The 22,189-nt window shown below is 34.8% G+C and overlaps 1 protein-coding gene across 2 annotated transcripts in view; it reads right to left on the minus strand.

The window, feature by feature from the left end:
- The window catches only part of LOC142348835 (uncharacterized), a 199,139-nt gene that overhangs the window by 44,820 nt on the left and 132,130 nt on the right, over window positions 1-22,189 (minus strand). For both annotated transcript variants that reach the window (XM_075400369.1, XM_075400368.1), the window contains exons 10-13: window positions 16,205-16,399; window positions 13,774-13,963; window positions 7,243-7,355; window positions 6,850-7,011 (exon numbers count right to left, since the gene is read on the minus strand). In XM_075400369.1, the coding sequence (XP_075256484.1) occupies window positions 6,850-7,011; window positions 7,243-7,355; window positions 13,774-13,963; window positions 16,205-16,399 (660 nt within the window). The remainder of the gene's footprint in view (window positions 1-6,849; window positions 7,012-7,242; window positions 7,356-13,773; window positions 13,964-16,204; window positions 16,400-22,189) is intronic.

Genomic DNA, 22,189 nt, shown 5'->3' on the forward strand with positions numbered 1-22,189 from the left:
AACGTAGCCGCAGAAATCCGGAGTCGACTCGAAGTATCAAATAAGCATACACCCTAACCAACAACTTACTGATAAAAATACTAACTTTTTTTACCATTCAATTTGGAGCAACAAAAAACATCAGGGAAAAAACAAGTTTCCTCACCCACCTTTTTTACACCACTTTTCGCACACACTCTCTCAAAAGCAGTATGGAAGGAAATTCACTCTCTTTTCTCTGCTCATCAATCAACTCAAACCTCTGACCTAAACACCGTTTTCAAGAGCGGCAATGACATTTACGTCGTCCTAAATACTTCAGCAATTATCTATCAAAAATGCTCCAACAACAAATCTCTTGGACTGGAAAAAATAGACCACCATAACTTATATTAGAGTCAGAACCCGACAACGCACCATTACAATCTAAATCCTTTGGGTTGTAAAAAACAAATTTTTGCTCACGAGATTCATAAAGCTTGTTGCCGTTTTCTTCTGCTTTCGTTAAACCACTGATATTTCTTAAAACCTAGAGTACTGAAAACCAGGGCAAACAAATCAGTTTTAAATGTTAAATTTCGCAAAAAGGACAAGAAAATCATTGTTTTTGTTCTCGAGCAACAAAGTATGCTTCGGCGGTGGGGTGGGTGGAGGAGGGGGGGGAGGGGGGGTGCGTTGGAAAGAAACCACTTTTGACACCAAGCGCTGAAAGAACAAAAAATGACAAGCGTTTTCAAAAAGCTTAAAAAATGTGAAAATTAGTATAAAATTGCGTGTTATTGGCGATCAATTGTTCGAAAGTAGCACGGGGGGGGGCAACAGCGGTTTGTTGGGGGGCGGCCAAGTCTCGGTGCCGGGGGGCAATAGTGGGGGGGTCATCAGTGGGAGTCTTCAAACTCTAAGAACCGCCCTTCAAACCATAAGTATAAGTCTACAAAACAGTTTGAGCTGAAGTAGAGCTGAAAGGTTCTAAGAGCACTTACTACCGGTGGGCGCTACCTCTTAAACCCGTTTTGAGGACAAAAAGTCAAAAGCGTCAGACAAAAATTCGGTCAAGCGAAAAATCGCATACAAAACTCACAGGACTAATATAATTGCTAAAAACTTCTTTTGAGAGCAACTAAAACATAGCCTGAACACTCCAAAACACACGTCCACAAAGATCCTTTATTTTTTTCTTCAAATATACCGCAGGTGTTTAACCAGTTATTACTAATAAAACCCATTATCCACTAAACAGTAAAAAGATTCCACAGCTTTTAAAAAATTCAATTTCCATAATTTTCATGAAATCAATTTTTTCAGTTGAAATTGATTGATTAATCTTTCGAATATCTTCTCAGTAAGACAGAGCATTTAAATATTCTAATTAAACAAAGAAAATTAACTTATATGAAAAATAAATATAAAAAGCACAATGACCGAAGAATTAGGCAGAGAAAACTTAAAAACCAAAAAACTATCAAATTTTAATTAAATTTCTTTACCAAAACAATTCAAACATAAAGGCAACCAAAAGAAGATAGAAAAGATAACGGGGTCTAAAAAGTGCCTGAACCGCTAAAACGATAAAAAGCATCTAAAACATTCAATTTCGACAGTCAAAAATTTGCTGAGGTTCAAATATGGCCTTTTATAGAGAAAAAACACTTGGTTGAAAAAAGGGGTTCCTTTTGATCAACAATGTTCATAGCCACTTTGCTCGCTTATCTTTTGAAAAAGGGCATGAAAAAGCCCTCTTCTATCGAAATAAAACCAGAACTCTTTGTTTTCTTTTGTCTCTAATATGTTGAAAAATACCAAAAATCAAAGCATTAACACGTGTGGCATTGATTTTATCGTCATGTTCAGGAACAACTCTATCAATTAAAAGAAACGTAGCCGCAGAAATCCTGAGTCGACTCGAAGTATCAAATAAGCATACACTCTAACCAACAACGTACTGATAAAAATACTAACTTTTTTATACCATTCAATTTGGAGCAACAAAAAACATCAGGGAAAAAACAAGTTTCCTCACCCACCTTTTTTACACCACTTTTCGCACACACTCTCTCAAAATCAGTATGGAAGGAATTTCACTCTTTTCTCTGCTCTTCAATCGACTCAAACCTCTGACCTAAACACCGTTTTGAAGAGCGGCAATGACATTTACGTCGTTCTAAATACTTCAGCAATTATCTATCAAAAATGCTCCAACAACAAATATCTTGGACTGGAAAAAATAGACCACCATAACTCATATTAGAGTCAGAACACGACAACGCACCATTACAATCTAAATCCTTTGGGTTGTAAGAAACAAATTTTTGCTCCCGAGATTTATAAAGCTTGTTGCCGTTTTCTCTTGCTTTTGTTAAACCACTGATATTTCTTAAAACCTAGAGTACTGAAAACCTGGGCAAACAAATCAGTTTTAAATGTTAAATCTTGCAAAAAATACAAGAAAATCAAATTTGTTCTCGAGCAACATAGTATGTTTCGGCGGTGGCGTGGGTGGAGTGGGGGGAGGGGGGCGTTGGAAAGAAACCACTCTTGACACCAAACGCTGAAAGAACTCAAAAAAGACAAACATTCTCAAAAAGCTTAAAAATGTGAAAACTCGTGTAAAATTGCGTGTTATTAGCGATCGGTTGTTCGAAAGTATCACGGGGGGGGCAACAGCGGTTTGTTGGGGGGGGGGCAAAAACTCGGTGCCGGGGGGCAATAGTGGGGGGGGTCAACAGTGGGGGTGTCTTCAAACTCTAAGAACCGCCCTTCAAACCATAAGTATAAGTCTCCAAAACAGTTTGAGCTGAAATAGAGCTGAAAGGTTCTAAGAGCACTTACTGCCGGTGGGCGCTACCTTTTAAACCCGTTTTGAGGACGAAAAGTCAAAAGCGTCAGACAAAAATTTGGTCAAGCGAAAAATCGCATACAAAAGACTCACAGGACTAATATAATTGCTACAAACTTCGTTTGAGAGCAACTAAAACATAGCCAGAACACTCCAAAACACACGTCCACAAAGATCTGTTATTCCTTTCTTCAAACATACCGCAGGTGTTTAACCAGTTATTACTAACAAAACCCATTATCCACTAAACGGTAAAAAGTTTCCACATCTTTTAAAAAATTCAATTTCCGTAATTTTCATGAAATCAATTTTTTCAGTTGAAATTGATTGATTAATCTTTCAAATATCTTCTCAGTAAGACAGAGCATTTAGAAATTCTAATTAAACAAAGAATATGAACTTAAAAATGAATATAAAAAGCACAATGGCCAAAGAATTAGGCAGAAAAAACTTTAAAACCAAAAAACTGAAAATGAATATAAAAAGCACAATGACCAAAGAATTCGGCAGAAAAAACTTTAAAACCAAAAAAACTATCAAATTTTAATTAAATTTCTCTACCAAAAACAACTCAAACATAAAGGCAACCAAAAGAAGATAGAAAAAATAACGGGGTCTAAAAAGTGCCTGAAACGCTAAAACAAAAAAATGCATCTAAAACATTCAATTTCGACGGTCAAAAGTTTGCTGACGTTCAAATATGGCCTTTTATAGAGAAAAAATACTGGGTTGAAAAAAAGGGGTTCCTTTTGATCAACAATGTTTATAGCCACTTTGCTCGCTTATCTTTTGAAAAAGGGTATGAAAATTCCTCGTCCCTCGAAACAAAACCAGAATTCTGTGTTCTCTCTTGTCTCTAATATGTTGAAAAATACCAAAAATCAAAGCATTAACACGTGTGGCATTGACTTTATCGTCATCTTCCGGAACAACTCTATCGATTAAAAGAAACGTTGCCGCAGAAATCCGGAGTCGACTCGAAGTATCAAATAAGCATACACCCTAACCAACAACTTACTGATAAAGATACTAATTTCTTTATACCATTCAATTTGGAGCAACAGAAAAAACATCAGGGAAAAAAACAAGTTTCCTCGCCCACCCTTTTTACACCACTTTACGCACACTCTCTCAAAAGCATTATGGAAGGAAAATTACTCTTTTCTCTGCTCTTCAATTAACTCACACCTCTGAGACCAAAGCACGTTTTCAAGAGCAGCAATGACAGTTTCGTCGTCCTAAATACACTTCAGCAATTATCTATCAAAAATGCTCCAACAACACATCTCTTGGACTGGAAAATATAGACCACCACAACTCATATTAGAGTCAGAAAACGACAATGCACCATTACAAACTAAATCCTTTGGGTTGTAAGAAAAAAATTTTTGCTCACGAGATTTATAAAACTTGTTGACGTTTTCTCTTGCTTCTGTTAAACCACTGATATTTCTTAAAAACTAGAGTACTGAAAACCTGGGCAAACAAATCAGTTTTAAAAGTTAAATTTTGCAAAAAATACAAGAAAATCATTTTTGTTCTCGAGCAACATAGTATGTTTCGGCGGTGGGGTGGGTGGAGTGGGGGGAGGAGGGGCGTTGGAAAGAAACCACTCTTGACACCAAGGGCTGAAAGAAATCAAAAAATGACAAACATTTTCAAAAAGCTTGAAAAATGTGAAAATTAGTATAAAAATGCGTGTTTTTAGCGATCGGTTGTTCGAAAGTAGCACGGGGGGGGCAACAGCGGTTTGTTGGGGGGGGGGGCAAAGTCTCGGTGCCGGGGGCAATAGTGGGGGTCAACAGTGGGGGTGTCTTCAAACTCTAAGAACCGCCCTTCGAACCATAAGTATAAGTCCCAAAACAGTTTGAGCTGAAATAGAGCTGAAAGGTTCTAAGAGCACTTACTGCCGGTGGGCACTACCTTTTAAACCCGTTTTGAGGACGAAAAGTCAAAAGCGTCAGACAAAAATTCAGTCAATCGAAAAATCGCATACAAAAGACTTGCAGGACTAATATAATTGCTACAAACTTCGTTTGAGCAACTAAAATATAGCCAGAACACTCCAAAACACACGTCCACAAAGATCCTTTATTTCTTTCTTCAAACATACCGCAGGTGTTTAACCAGTTATTACTAATAAAACCCATTATCCACTAAATAGTGAAAAGTTTCCACATCTTTTAAAAAAATCAATTTCCATAATTTTCATGAAATCAATTTTTTCAGTTGAAATTGATTGATTAATCTTTCAAATATCTTCTCAGTAAGACAGAGCATTTAAATATTCTAATTAAACAAAAAAAGAACTTAACTGAAAAATGAATATAAAAAGCACAATGACCAAAGAATTAGGCAGAAAAAACTTTAAAACCAAAAAAGCTATCAAATTTTAATTAAATTTCTCTACCAAAAACAACTCAAACATAAAGGCAACCAAAAGAAGATAGAAAAAATAACGGGGTCTAAAAAGTGCCTGAACCGCTAAAACGAAAAAATGCATCTAAAACATTCAATTTCGATAGTCAAAAATTTGCTGACGTTCAAATATGGCCTTTTATAGAGAAAAAACACTTGGTTGAAAAAGGGGGTTCCTTTTGATACACTTCAGCAATTGTCTATCAAAAATGCTCCAACAACACATCTCTTGGACTGGAAAATACAGACCACCATAACTCATATTAGAGTCAGAAAACGACAACGCACCATTACAATCTAAATCCTTTGGGTTGTGAGAAACAAATTTTTGCTCACGAGACTTATAAAGCTTGTTGCCGTTTCATCTTGCTTTCGTTAAACCACTGATATTTCTTAAAACCTAGAGTACTGAAAACCAGGGCAAACAAATTAGTTTTAAATGTTAAATTTTGCAAAAAGCACAAGAAAATCATTGTTTTTGTTCTCGAGCAACATAGTATTCTTCGGCGGTGGGGTGAGTGGAGTGGGGGGGGGGGGGGCGTTGGAAAGAAACCACTCTTGATACCAAGGGCTGAAAGAACTCAAAAAATGACAAACATTTTCAAAAAGCTTGAAAAATGTGAAAATTAGTATAAAAATGCGTGTTATTAGCGATCGGTTGTTCGAAAGTAGCACGGGGGGGCAACAGTGGTTTGTTGGGGGGGGGCAAAATCTCGGTGCCGGGGGGCAATAGTGGGGGGGGGGGTCAACAGTGGGGGTGTCTTCAACCTCTAAGAACCGCCCTTCACACCATAAGTATAAGTCTCCAAATGTTTGAGCTGAAAAAGAGCCGAAAGGTTCTAAGAGCACTTAATGCCCGGTGGGCGCTACCTTTTATCCAGTTTTTGAGGACGAAAACTCAAAAACGTCAGATGAAAAATCGGTCAAGCAAAAAATCGCATATAAAAAGACCGACAGGACCAATATAATTGCTACAAACTTCGTTTGAGAGCAATTAAAAAACATGAAAATAATTGCAAAAATAGTATCATTTTGCGTGTTTGTAATTGTACCAACGCATATTGCTCAAAAAACGGTCATAGCGAGTAATTTTGTATCGCAAAACTCCTAAAAATGACCTTTTAACCTTAAATTAAGGCCATCCCAGCAGCTGCATCACTGTAAGCACTTGAACTTGAAGGGCTACTAAAACCCACTTTGGGCCTCTAATGAAACTTAATGTCTGCTGGGCTTTAGCTGTTTATCCCGTTTTGAAAGACCAAAAGTCACTGAAAAATGTGTGAAAACATCTTAAAAAAACACAGCGCACGAATACAATCCAAATTCTTTGGATTGTAAAAAGGAGAGCGCCTAAATAATAGCCGTTGAGAGGCTGACGGCGGCTATTAATAATTTAATACCCAACCCCGTACAAATTTTTACTTTTTTCCTTTTCCTGTTTTCCCTGTACTTCTTCAAATGTCACCTTCCTTTTCTATACAGAAAATTTGTAGTTTTTCATGGAAAATCCTCCTAGGGCTACAAAATGATGTTTCTTTTTTTGATACTGAAAAAAGAGCCGGCCTCTCAAATTTTTCCATTTTGAAAAAAAGTTGGAGCACTAATATTGCACTAACTTGCAACTAAAGCGATGCTGGATATTTTCTCATCGTCCGGTTCTTCTCCGAACAGAGCTGGCGGTTTCTCCTGCTTGACCTTCCTGCCATCTCGGTCATGGATTTCTATCTGGAACAGAGCCCCTCTCAGCATCTCACGCACCTCTGCCACGTCCAGCATGCCTGAACAAAAACACGCTGGTTCGAGCACTGATAACGGATTGTATAGCTTAAGAGTTTGCATTACAACTTATGCATCATTAAAAAAAGTTTAAATAATATCCCTCATGAAGGTTTATGGTCTACCAAAAGTAAGCAGTTCCAGAAACTGATAATGGGCTGCTTTCCGTATAACTCTTGCGTAGAACTAAGACTTTTGTTTCTTATATGAATTGCATTCAATATTAGTCTTACCAAGAAGGACAACATTGGTATCATTCCAGTATATGTCTCTGTCTTGTACTTTTGGAGGAGTTTTGTACCAGTCCAGGTTTCCAAATTTGTAGCGGCAGTAGGCAGGATGGCATCTATAACGTTACAGTCGTCTTGCAAACAAAGGAACGGCTGAGACCACAACAATTCCACAATTTCTCTCGAAATCCAGCTTTAAAAGCATAGAAAAAGGAATTGAAGTAGCCTTCGGGCAATAGGTATTAGCCAAACAGCATACCTCTTGGCAGCCCGAGTGCAATGACATGAGGGTGCTTCTGTTCTAATCTATTTAGAAAATCAACGCCAAAGATACTATACCCCTGTATTTGAAAATTGGAAAACATTACATTTTTTCTAAACGCTAAAGAGTAAATTTCAGACTACTTTCCATAGGCCAAAAAAATTCCGCGAACGAATCCGCCAAGGAATTACTTTTAGTCAATATTGGTACAAAAAGAAGCAGTGCACCAGCGAAACATTCCCGCTTTTCTCATACTTATCTGCCATTACGAAACAGTCGCCGAGACAAAAGAAAAACAATTAAATGAACATAGTGATAAATCAAACCAAAACCAGAACTATTTGCCCATGCTAGATTTTTAGTATAGATCATAATTTTCGAACCGTACCATGGAACACCCGTGATCTGTTTTTCCAAAAACAAAAGTCATTTCAAAATCCACAGAGAGCAAGAACTTCAAAACAACTCAGAAACGAAAAGGCTCTAATTTACAATGCAAAAACCAAACCTATCTACGTAAACTATGCCATACCATTTTCTTCCAATAAACATACCCGGCAGATTGCCGGAAAATAGCTGTCTTTGATTCTCATAACCAAGATGGGGATTGAAAGAAGAAAAACTAGTGAACAAATGTTTTTTGTACAAACAATTTTAAAGTGCGAAATATTTTGATGTCATTTTGGAGCTGAACATACTCCTGTTACTTACTGCGACGACAGAGGGGCTGGTATAAATACCAATAAGCATTAGAGATGGTAACTAAGACTTAGAAGAACAAATTTCGAGTTACGGGCATCTAAAATTGGGCTTCATGGGCTTATTCCGTTTCTATCTCTGCTTTCGTTTTTTGATACTGAATCTGTTCATTTTGAATCGCTTTCCTAAGCAACCACTGTCTGAAAACACTTTTAGAAGAATGACAGAAGAGTAAAACTAGCCTTCAGGAGTCAAAAAGACTTCACGCAAAATGTTGAACAAGCTGTGAACTAAGGTAAAGCGAAAAATTTTTATTCGACGAAGTAAAAAACCTAGCAGGACAAGTCCTGCCGTACAAAACAAAGATTTATCATTAACTACACAAAAAATTAGACCTAGAACGGACTATGAGTGGATTGGGAAAACCATTTCTAAAAAAATCAGATCGAAATAAAAATCAGAAAACCAATGTCAAAATGCATCATGTGAACAAAAAACCATTAGCGATAAATTGAAATTTGGTTCAAACAAAAAAAACTAGATTTAGAATAACAAGAAATGGATTGGGAAAACCATTTAGAAAAAAATGCAATCCAAAAAAATGCAAAAAAAGAGTAAAAATCAGTGAAATTGCCGCATGTGAATAAAAAACCACTAGCGAGAAAGCGAATTTTTGTTCAAATACTGTTTTCTCACTACTTTAAAATTAGAGCGAAACAATTTCACGCCTCAGAAAACACTCGCTTTTTTGCTCCACTTCCTGTTTCGGCGTGACCAAAATCACTACTCCAATTTGACTTCAAAAATCATGAAAACGTTTGAACAGATCTTAAAAAAAAGACAGCGCTCCAATACAATTCAAATTCTTTGAATTGTAAAAATAGAAGCGCTACAGCAGTATGGATAGCAACTAAGCTCCGTTCATATCAGACTGTTTTGGGGAGCATCTGCTGTTTAAAAGCACTTTGAGCAGAATGAGTGAATAATTAATTCAGCCTAGAGAAGTCAAAAAGACTTCATGTAAAATGTTGAAACATACCCGGCAGATTGCCGGAAAATAGCCGCCGTTGATTCCAATAAGCATGATTGGGATTGAAATAACAGAAGATATTGAAGAAAAAAAGATTTTTGTACAAAAACATTTTTTAAGTCCGAATTATTTTGATGGCATTTCGTAGTTGAACATACTTCTGTTTCTTAGAGAGAGGCTACAGGGGCTACTATCAACACCAATAAGCATTAGAGGTGGTAACTAAGACTTATAGGAACAACGTTCAAATAGCGGGCATCTAAAATTGGGCTTTATGGGTTTATCCCGTTTCTATTACTGACATCCATTTTTGTACTAACTCTGTTCATTTTGAATTGCTTTGCTGAGCAACTGATGTTCAAAATCACTTTTAGCAGAATGAGAGAAGAGAGAAACTAGCCTAGAGAAGTCAAAAAGATTTCACGCAAAATGTTGAAAAGGCGGCAAAATGAGGTAAAGCAAAATATTTTTTTTCTTCGACGAAGTAAAAAAAATAGGAGCGCTATAATAGCCGGCTGAGAAGATGAGGGCGGCTATTAAAAGAACTACAAACTGGAAAAATTAAAAAGGTTAAACCTTAGAAAGTTCACAATAGAATGGCAGTGAGACCTGTCATAACTGACACTAAAAGACGAGGAACATGCACGGCCGAAAATTGACGAAAGCAAAGAATTTTCGAAAGCAAAGAAAAGTATTAGCTACTAATTGAGGCGGTCAACGTTGTTCGATAAATAAAATCCATCAGACCTTTTATTAATGAGATAAAGAAATAAGACCAACAAGTACAAGAACGCAAAAATTGAAAAAAACTCAAATCTAGAACAAATGCTATCAAATTCGTTGAAACTATTATACCTTATTTGAACACATTAAATAAATTATTCATGTCTGACTAAAGAGATATTCAAAGTTATCAATAAAACTATGAAATAGGAAAACACAAAATTTAGAAAAACGGATAAAACTAAAAAAAACATACCCGGCAGATTGCCGGAAAATAGCCGCCGTTGATTCCAATAAGCATGATTGGGATTGAACGAATAGAATATATTGAAAAAAAAATATTTTTGTACAAAAACATTTTTTAAGTCCGAATTAATTTGATGGCATTTCGTAGTTGAACATACTTCTGTTTCTTAGAGAGAGGCTACAGGGGCTACTATCAACACCAATAACCATTAGAGGTGGTAACTAAGACTTATAGGAACGACGTTCAAATAGCGGGCATCTAAAATTGGGCTTTATGGGTTTATCCCGTTTCTATTTCTGACTTCAATTTTTTATACCGACTCATTTTGAATTGCTTTGCTGAGCAACTGATGTTCAAATACACTTTAAGCAGAATGAGAGAAGAGAGAAACTAGCCTAGAGAAGTCAAAAAGATTTCACGCAAAATGTCAAAAAAGCGGCAAAATGGTAAAGCGAAAAAAAGTTTGACGAAGTAAAAAAATACGAGCGCAATAATAGCGGGCTGAGAAGATGAGGGCGGCTATTAATTAATGATAATTACTGATAACAAGTAGTGTCAATCGAAGTTCTAAACATAGCCGGCAGATTGCCGGAAAATAGCCGCAGGACGATGCACATCGGGATTGAAACAGAAAAAAAAATCGGGAGATAAAAATTGACAGAATTTCTTTTGCTAATTGTTTTGAATTCAGTGCGCAATTTCAGGTAGATTCTGAACCTATATTTAATTCAGCTTCTAAACTGAAAACTTAGCGTAATATTAATGTCAGCTAGCAATCGCTCTAATAAACTTTGATAACCCATTGCACTCTGACTTAATGACCGGGCTTTATCACTTTATCCCGTTTATTTTGATTATGCTCATCTGACAATGACCGTATTGACTACATTGCGTAATTCCATGAGTAAAAAAATTTAAAGTCCATTTAGTTGAAACATTGAGTGAGAAAAGTCGCGGGTCAAACGTGAAAATCGTGACTTATGTAAAACGTGATCAAAAGGTAAAGGGAATTACTGGTAAGACTCAATGGACTATAAAATGAACACATGCAAAATTCCAAAAATCAGTGATAATTATTGAACAAAATTGTTCCACAAAAATATTAGATTAGAACTGAAACAACTAACACCTTCAAATAGACCTCATTAGATAAGCCATTGAGATGTCGTTATATTGAGCGATAGAACATAAAGAGAAGAATAAAAATCGATAAAAATTTAAATCTCTTTAATTAGGTTAGTTCCCTTATTAGTTCCCATGCGACCTTATATTATTGTGATTCCAAGATACGCCAATCGTAACCCAAGTCATTGAAAAAACTAAGACAGGACGACAAGAACTACAAAAACGGGCGAAACTAAAAAATCTCCAATATTCCATGAAAACAATTAGTGGCTAAGACATACAAAACGTTGAAAACCCTTAAATGTATTTTAAAAAATGCACCATTAAATTTCATGCGCCACCTTTAAAAAGAATTCGAGCAGATGGAAAAGTGAAGAAATCAAATCAGCCCGTGTGAATTAAATCCTTTCTCAAAAACCTAAAAATTGTTCAAACACTTTTTTTCGCTCCATTTAAAACCAGCCAGAAAAAAATTTACGCCCCAAAACTTCACGTCTCATTGCAGTGGGGCGCTGTCTATCAAAGATCTGTTCACTTTTTTCGACTTATTATTGTCAACGATAAGTCAAATTAGAGTAGTAATTTTAGAAACGATGGAGTAATAAAAGGAGCAAAAACGAATTTTCACTCCTTTCACTATCGGGGGGGGGGGGGGGGGGGGTAGCTTAAATGGGACTCAGAAATTCACCAGAGGGGCTTCGAAAAACCTCAATAGAGGTCTATATATATAATATATATATATATATATATATATATATATATATATATATATATATATATATATATATATATTATATATATATATAAGATCTAAAGTGAAAAATGACACCAACTTCGGCGCACTTATCATTTGCCTTTAAATATTAAATTGCCGCCAATCGATTTTAGCTGCTTGAAATTGTGAGAGAACTTTAGATCACATAATACGCGAAAAGTCAAGGGTGTAAAAGTCACTCGAAAAAAAAGGTCGAGCAAAAAATTTTCATAAAAAAGACACAATCTACAATAATTGCCTCTCTTCGAGAGCAATTAAACGTTTCATATAAATGCAAAGCATCAAAGAGCTTCTATTATGCTGAATAACAGAGTCATTATGATCTTCCATTAATAACATTAACTGGTAAGACTCAATGGACTATAAAATGAACACATGCAAAATTCCAAAAATCAGCGATAATTATTGAACAAAATTGTTCCATAAAAATTTTAGATTAGAACTGAAACAGCTAACACCTTCAAATAGACCTCATTAGATAAGCCATTGAGATGTCGTTATATTGAGCGATAGAACATAAAGAGAAGAAAAAAAATCGATAAAACTTTAAATCTCTTTAATTAGGTTATGCCTTATTGGTTCCCATGCGACCTTATATTATTGTGATTCCAATAACGCCAATCGTAACCCAAGTCATTGAAAAAGCTAAGAGACAGGACGACAAGAACTACAAAAACTGGCGAAACTAAAAAATCTCCAATATTCCATGAAAACAATTAGTGGCTAAGACATACAAAACGTTGAAAATCCTTAAATGTATTTTTAAAAATGCACCATTAGATTGCATGCGCCACCTTTAAAAAGAATTCGAGCAGATGGAAAAGTGAAGAAATCAAATCAGCCCGTTTGAATTAAATCCTTTCTCAAAAAACCTAAAAATTGTTCGAACACTTTTTTTCGCTCCATTTAAAACCAGCCAGAAAAAATTTACGCCCCAAAACTTCACGTCTCATTGCAGTGGGGCGCTGTCTATCAAAGATCTGTTCACTTTTTCGACTTATTATTGTCAACGATAAGTCAAATTAGAGTAGTAATTTTAGAAACGATGGAGTAATAAAAGGAGCAAAAACGAATTTTCACTCCTTTCACTATTGCAGCTTCACTACTCTAATTTGACTTCTTATTCACAGCAAAAAGTTGAAAAAAACTGAACAGATCTCAAAAACGACAGCCCCGAGTACCACTGAAACTTTTGGAATAGTAAAGCTACGATTAGATTAATAATAGCCTCACTATCGCTTTGCGGCTGTTAACAAAATCGCCCAAATTTTTAAGCCAATTTCTGATACAAAATCTATTTAAAATTGATAATTGCAAAACCATTTTACCACGATAAAAATTAGCTTCAACAAAAAACTACTCAAGAAACGCACAAATGCAAAATATTGCAGAAATTGTCGGAAAACAGTCGCGATTAACTTTATTGACGTCAATTTGGCAACACGAAAGCCGGAAAGAAGAAAAGATACAAAAATACATACCTATTTAAACTGTAAAATTTTATTTTTAGTAGTAGTGAAAAAATATCTTTTTCCAGTTTCTTTTTCCATGGCTATCAGTTGCATTTTTTTCACTCGTTATATTTCCTGTAGCATCACATAGTTCTATTATGAAGGCACTGCCGTGTTCAATTCAAGATATTTCTTCCAGAGCTGTGAAATTGAAAATTCTACCTTTTGCGCAGCTGGGAATAGTTGAGAGGTGTGTAGGGCATGGAACTTGTGGACTCAATTTTGATGCTCATAGGGTTGAGTGCTTGTCTCTGCTGCTCATTGAGGAGATCTTCGTCCACTGAGATGGTAACAAACATATCACTCACATCGTCCATTCCACTGTCCAGACGATTCGTAACCGATCGGAGACCTAAACACCCAAAAAACCGATGAAAGAGCCATTCTTCAGTGACAGGACAAAAATCCTTATTTCTGAAGAAATTATTAATTTCAAAATTTTCAATTAAAGAAATCAAAGCTGTAATTGTTCACTTTGGTAAAAGCTTTCGAGGAACGTTATCAGTATAATAAAAAAGATTGAGGAAATTAATTTTGGCCCCTGCTCTCTACTGCAAACATAGCCGGCAGATTGCCTGAAAATAGCCACGATAGACGCATGTGGCCTACCATGAATTGAAACAACTTAAGAAATAAGATTGACAGATCGACTACCAGCTTTTTAATAGACCACTATACTTTATGGGTTAGAATCGGACTGTCATTTTTATGAGACACATTTGCTCTATCGATCTCGTTAAAGGTGCCTCGAGCACTTCAACAGATTGAATAGTTCAACCGGAAACACAGCCGGCAGATTGCCAGAAAATAACCGCGATAGACGCTTGTGGCCTTCCATGGAAATAAAACTAAAGAACAAAGATAAACAGATTGACCAACCAGTCCTTTAATAGACCACTAGACTTTTTGGGTTAGATTTGTACTGTCATTTTTATGAGACACAAACGCTCTATAAGGAAAAAGCCCTAAGGGCTTTTTCAAAATTAATATTCGAAATCCAAAACTCAAGGATCTATTACTCAGGAATTAGGGCATATAAGTTTGGCACTACTTAGATGCATACTATTGACCTTTAATTAGTAAATGTTCATAACATTTTAAGTTCCATAAGTGAGTTCAGAAGTCATTTATTGAGTGAGGAAGTCACGCAATGACGTCACGAACAAAATTTTAACTGCAAAGCAGTAGAAGTCACTGAAGTCATTGAAAAAGTCAATTCCAAGAAGTCAGGATAAGACGAAACAAAAATCTATTAGACGATAAAAAAACATAGCAGGACAAGTCCTGACGTACAATTCAAAGAGTTTTCAATGACTAAACAAAAGACTAGACCTAGTAGTGAAATGGGAAAACCATTATTAAAAAAATCAGAAAAAAAACAGTTTAAAAAAACAAAGTTAAACTGCAGCATGTGAACAAAAAACAATTATAGAAAAAGTGAAATTTGGTTTAAACAAGTAAACTAGGTCTAGCATGAGTAATGAATGGATTGGGATAACCATTAAGAAAAAAAATCCGATCCAAAAAATAAAAAAAAACAGTAAAAATCAAAGTGAAATTTCCGCATGTGAACGAAAACTCATTATCGAGAAAGCGAATTTTTATTCAAACACCGTTTTCTCACTCTAAAACATAGCCGGAAGAATTCCGGAAACAACTCGAAGAGGAAAATTGCCCCAATTTTTTAAATAGCACAAGGAAACATAAAGCCGAGTGAAGCTCCTATGCAATTAGAGCAATGAAAAGCGCGCAAATCAATGGGCAAGTCATAATAGGCAAAGAAACTTGTCTAAGATTAAAAAAAATAAAAACTGCAAAAAAAAAACAAAAATGGTTTAAAGTTTCTCAATTTTACTGTCAATTTTCAGAAGAAAAAAATGATTTATACCAAGAAAACTTTAGTCAATTGGTATCTGAATATTCCTTATGTACCAAACTTCTATTCAAATCCCACTTAAAGCATTAAAACAAAGAATAGGCTAAAAATCATTAAATTTAATCTAAAAATTAAGCAAAACTGACCAAAAACCTCCAAATTAGCATTAAACTCAAATTTACTACTTGAAACCTTCAATTCCCATCAAAACAAGCCTAAAACTAATACAAAATCATAATCAAACCTCATAACCATCAAAAGTTGCAAAAAACTGCTTTTAAAAGCCGCACGTGAACAGAAAAATTTTGCTCGCTTAGAGAAAATTTTTTTACACATCAATTTCTCGCTCTCTCAAAAACAGCGGTATGAACAAAAACAAAACACTCTTTTTCCACTCCGCTCTTCACTTTTGTTCAGCACCAAAATCACTCCCAAATTTTTTCACGCATTTCATTTCCCGCTTCAAAATCACTCCAATAAAATTGATTAAAAAAAGGACTTCTCCAATACTCCTCTTCGAGTCGTAATAATAAAAAAGACAGCGCACCGATACAATTCATATTCTTTGAATTAATTATTATACTGATTATAATTAATTCAAAGATTAATTAATATTACTGCTATTAATTATTATACTGATTTTAACAAAGGCTACGGAGAAAGGAATTTTAAACCAATATATGCTTTCATACCAATAATTTACAAAATTCTCTCTACCTGCGAATAGCATGGACAGTCTGACGGACACAGAAGTCAGTCCATATTTATTATACTGAGCCTCCTTCTCATCCATGGCTCTGTCCATAGAAGTGGCTCCTATTCCACCTCCTCCGCCACCTGTTTGGCGTCTTCCACCAGCTCCCGTTCCACCACCGCCCCCAGGGGCAACGCTCATGCTCTTTCTCGAAACTCCTGAAGGAATATATTAGGAAATGTCATTATCTGATTGAAAAAATACGCTTCGTTGATATAAACGATAGCGATTACTAACATTTAAATTCTACCGTCCGAAAATTGCTCTCGAACGAGGTATTGGCTTTGGTTGTAGATAACTCAAGCTGAGGGGTTCTGGCCTCAGCCTCAGTTTCTCATGCCCCCACTTACAAATTTTGGGTTATAGAGCAGGTTGCTATGTAAAAATAACGCGTTCGCCTGGGAAGCGCAAAGGTTATATGTGCACTAAGCTGAGGGGGGAGGGAGGGAGCAGAATAGATGAAAAACACTAACGGTATAATACCCTCGTGCCAATAAAACCCAGGGACATATTACCCAGATTTAAAAAAACGGAACAGAAAACATATTGTCTTATATAACATTGTTCAAGAACAGAGACAAAATTTCAGAGAGATTGAAAATTAATTTGAAAACCAGAAAAGTCAATATTTGAAACTCGACCATAAAGATGTCAAACGGGATCTACGAAAACAATCAATCGAAAAGCTCTTCGATTCGGTACCAAAAAAAGGAGGCTCGGTAATGTGCGTTCGCACATAAAGTTCCGACCCCGATCATCTACGTTTTTCACTTAATTGTCTACCAAATTAGGAAGAGATAAAAAACGTTCAAAACATACATATCGTTCAACAAACGACTAATGGAATAAAAAATGCCATGTTAGAGGGCCGACGGAACTTGTTGTTAATAGGAATGCTAGAAAAGACTATCATAAAAATCAAATAAACAATAATTACGACCAAAACTCGATGTCTATATTAAAAAAATTTGATTATTGAAATCAAACTCGCATCAAATAAAACATATACAAAATAATTTAAGCTATACTTCATTAGAAAATGTATGGGATCTGTCCTCAATGCGACTGTGTAACAGTTCGACAAAAAACGAGCAGAAAAGAGCAAAGAAGAGCAGAAAACAATCTATTTTTGAAAACATTTAGTTTCAAAGTAATTAAAATTATCAGTTATGAATTTATGTCACTAAAATGTTCATTTATACAATCATAGGAAGCAATTGAGACCTGTTATTATCCAGTGTACGTCATACGACAACAAAACGAAGAACAAATACCAGCAAAAACAAAAATATTCAATTCAAACTTGCGCGAAAATGGCCGTGAAGCCGTTAAAATCATAAGTTTGACATTAAAATCTAAACAATATTCAATTGCGCTTTCCTTCGAAGCCACTGAGTTCTACCATTATTGCAATAAATTAAAAAGAAACCAGAAATTCTACAAAATCAACAAATATATAAGAGTCAGAAACCAATTAGGAAATTTCGTAACATTACCTAGAAACAAATCGTTGAAAATTCTTATTGTTGAGGTTGAGTCATATGAACAAAAAAATGTGTACGATAAAACAATTACGATTCAAGCCTGTGACCAATTAGCCAACTAGATATTATATTTTAACAACAAGGAGGCTCGGTAATGTGCGTTCGCACATAAAGTTCCGACCCCGATCATCTACATTCTTCATTTAATTGTCTACCAAATGAGGAAGAGATTAAAAAATTAACATATAAACAAATTGTTCAACAAACTACTAAATGAATAAAACAATCTACCTAAGCGGGCTGATGAGACCTGTAACTACCATAATATGAATACCAAACCAAAAGGCGATTAAAATCAAATAATTACGAATATTAAGTATTCATTTTTTTTAAATCTTGCCTTATTGCTTCTTAATGTCAAACTGATTAGAAAATTATGCAGGAATTGAAATCAATGAGAGTTTCTTTATACATCTATAGAGCGCGATGGGTACCTGTCTTTATCCAGGATATGTCAGGAGACTACAAAAAGATTGACTATAGGCAAAAAGAAAAAATTTGCACAATATGTGCACAAAAAGATTTGCACGAAAACGATTTCCCGGGCAATTAAACCTTAAGCTCTTCGCCAAAAACCATTAAAAAATCTGGCTCGCTTTTTTCAAATGATCAGAGGGCCGCCCATTACTATGATACTTTGAAAAGAAAACCATAACCTACAAAAATGGAGGGATATGCAAAATACACGAATATTTTAACAAAACTGGTTGTACCAAGAACAAAGACCGGTTGAGGACAATAACACCGTTATAAGGAGCAAATTTTTGTTCAGTGGATAAGAGATGTGACTTGTCTAAAGAGATGCTTAGCTACAAGTTAACAAAAATGAGATAGGCAGTTTTTTTTAAAAACAAATGACTTCAACAGTCATAGCCAACACAAGCTTTCTACTAAAAGAGTAGACAGTTTGCCTTGCAACTTCTTCGAAAACTAATTTCGCCTGTTATTAGTGAGACTAGTGAGACTAAGTCTTAAGACTATAAAACAACATAAATTACAAGCAGAACTAAAAAACGTCACGAACAAATTTACGAAACCACAGTGTTGAAGCCATTAAATTTAATAAAAATATCGACCGCGAAAAATTAAATCTTAATATGCGTCTATTTTGAACATCATTGAGTCTTTTTTAGTAAAACAACTACCTCAAAATGACAGCAAAAAGAACCACAAATATTGAAATGTATCTAAAAATCAAAAAATTCTACTGAAAAATATTTTCTAAGATCCGAAGACATCAGTCAAAACGTTCAAACTACAGAAAAAACATTTTTGGTTCAACAAAATATCAAAGAAATCTCTCAATAATGAGGCTACTTGAGGAAACTGATGCTACATTGTAAAATAAGAAAGAAAACTCAAACCAGGACAAAAAGTTTGTGTTTTGTAAAAATTAAATTTGAAAGGCAAAAAAATTATTAGCTAAATACCGATATCAGCTATTAAATTCATATATGTCTCTACCATTGACCACTGAGAACTTTAATTTCCCAATATTTGGCATACGACCAAAAAAGTATAGAGCAGACATATAAATCTCTGCCGCATTCCGAAAGAGAACGGTGTCACAACGCTTAAATCCATATGTTATGAAAATAATAAATATGTTCGATTACAAAACTGTTAGAGCTTCTTCAGTTAGATTCCTAAGTAATGTGACAATACTCAAATGAAACGAAAACAACAGCAAAAATGGGCAATGATGCACAAAAATCACAAAAATTTTTTTGGATGAAAACTCGTAGAACCAAAACCTAGAAGCCGATTTTAAAAAGTCCGTCACAAAAATTATCTTGTATCTAAAATGAAAGAAAGTTTCATCTGTTTTCACTGAGAATAAGCTTAAAGTTGACAGAAGAAAATAAAAAGAAATTAACAAATTCAAAAATCACAGAAATTTCCTTGAAAGAAACACATTCAAGGACATGAGACCTTAGCTAGCTAACAGCCGAATGCATTATTCAAGTTTATTTAAACCTTTTGAAGAAGCCACTTCAATTTTTGAATTGATAGACTTAGCAATCAGACTGCAAAAAAATGAAGGCAAAACACAAGAAATCAGTTAAAGTTTAATATAAGTTATTTTAGAAAAATTGTTCCAAATTTTAGCAAAAATTACTAAAAATTTGAATAAAAACTGTCGAATACTCATAAAACTTTAAACCTCGATAACTCCCTGTAAAAGAAAAAGTTAGAATAATTTTTTTCAATTCCATTTTCTACGATTTACGTGCTTTTTAATGATACGTCTCACAACTCTCTACGATTAATATATCGATCAGCCAGAAATCATTGAAAAAAAACCCATTTGAGTATATATTCCTCCCTCCCCACTAAGGTGGGGGTCGGAACAAAAAGGTGTGTATTATTCCGAGTTTACTATGGCATACAAGGGCAGGGTATCAATTTCAATCTAACTTACTTAATAAACAAGTTTTAGCAAATTGAAGGAAATTTGGTCAAAAATGACGAAAAATGTGAATAAAAACAACGGAACTCACTCTACTTTTCCCAAAAGCTCATAACATCCTGTCAAAACGAAAATCTAAAATCTTTTCAATTCCATGCTCAGCGCTGGTGGAGCTTTCTAATGTTACCAATCTCAATTCTCTACGACGAATATATTGATCGGCCAAAATTGTTTGAAAAAAGAACCCATTTGAGTATATAGTTCTTCCCCAACGAGTGGGTCGGAACAATAACAATTTTGAACAAGCACTCCAGTAAAAAAAATTAGATCACTTAAATTGACCAGGAATAAAATTACCTGGCGAGTTCATTGAAAAACTAGCAAGCCCGCAATATTTTTTGCAAAACCCTATATAAATAAAGCAAATCTTTACATGGAAATATACTTTTTTAATGTAAACTTTCTTCATGTCCACTGGCACATCAACCAAAGTAATGTGTATATGGGTACCTCCGCAACATAGAGCCGCGATACGGTACCCATATACACATTACTCTAATTCCCTTTATATATCCACTACTCTATATTCACTTCTTTTATATTTTAAATCTATCATTTCTTGTCTCACTTAGTGCAAGCCACTAGTACAGAGTTAAGCTGGTAATTAACCATTATCAGACGGATAGTTCGGGTTCTATCCTCACTGACTCCAGTGAACGTATCCCAGATACTAGTATAAAACTAGTGAGACCGTGTAAAAAGCACGTAAAACCAACTTGCGAAAAACTTGAACAAAAATTGAAAGAAATATTAAAATAATAAAAATTTTCGTATATCCCCCCAAATCAATATTTAATCGATCTAAAACTAAAACTTCCTGTCTCACTTGGTGTAGTGGTTAAATCATCGAGTCTAGTTAAGTTGCTTTAGCAAACGGAAGGTTTGGGGTTCCTTCCTCACTGACTCCAGTGAACGTCCCCCGACTTTGATGAAATACTATGAAACTAAGTGAGATGAAAAAAAACCAAATTCACAGTTCTTAAAAAGGATGACCCCTGCTGTGAGACTGTATATGGGACACACTGTGATGGGTATACAGTCAAAAAACACTGAGATCGGTGGAAACACAGTGATAAGTGTTTTTTTTTCACTGATAGAACCTAAATTCACCATTACTATTTCTAATGCCTTTATCATCAAATGGATCTATAGCTATCTTATACTGTTCCTTAGTTTCTAAATTATGCCATTTGCTATCAATAGTATAATTAGTTACATATTTACTTACACCCCCATATATAGCATTTTTATAATCTTCCAAATTAATCTGTTTTTTAATAGTGGCTTTAGTTATACCTTTTAACTTCAAATTTTGCTATTGGCTGAATCCCTTGTTTTATCCACTACTATATATTAGCTCTAAATTCAATAAAAAAATCAATTAAAATCAAAAAATAAAACAAAAAAAATCAAAAAATCAAAGCAAAATTTACATTTCACTCTTAAAGAGTGATTCACTCTTATTCGGAGTGATCCCCCAGTAGAAAAGATCGCTCTTTTTCGCTCTTAAAGAGTGATCCCTCTTTTTGATATTTTTTTAAATTTTTTTTATAGTTTTTATTTCAAATTATCTATACTCTTCAATAAATTTATATTTTCTTTTACTTTTTCTATATTTATTCCATTATTAATAAGAAATGATACAAAATTATGGTATTTACATGAACAGCTATCAGTATAACTGCTTCGAAGATCCCCAGTTTGGCTAATAACTAATGGACTTACAGCTCTAGTATTAATTGTTTTCTCACCCAGATCAGTGTAACTGCTTCCCAGATTTCTACTAAATCCTCTAGTTAATTCTACTTTTGGATGTTGTTTCTTTAAATGAGCCCTTATCCCATCATATCTCACAACAGAAGCACAATATGGACAACTAACTTTAGCTGAAGTACAATTTCTACAAGTATACTTACCCTCATCAAAATTATTTA

This window comes from Convolutriloba macropyga, chromosome 10 (assembly GCF_964194025.1).
Source record: "Convolutriloba macropyga chromosome 10, txConMacr16.3, whole genome shotgun sequence".
In the NCBI taxonomy this organism is placed as follows: domain Eukaryota; kingdom Metazoa; phylum Xenacoelomorpha; order Acoela; family Convolutidae; genus Convolutriloba; species Convolutriloba macropyga.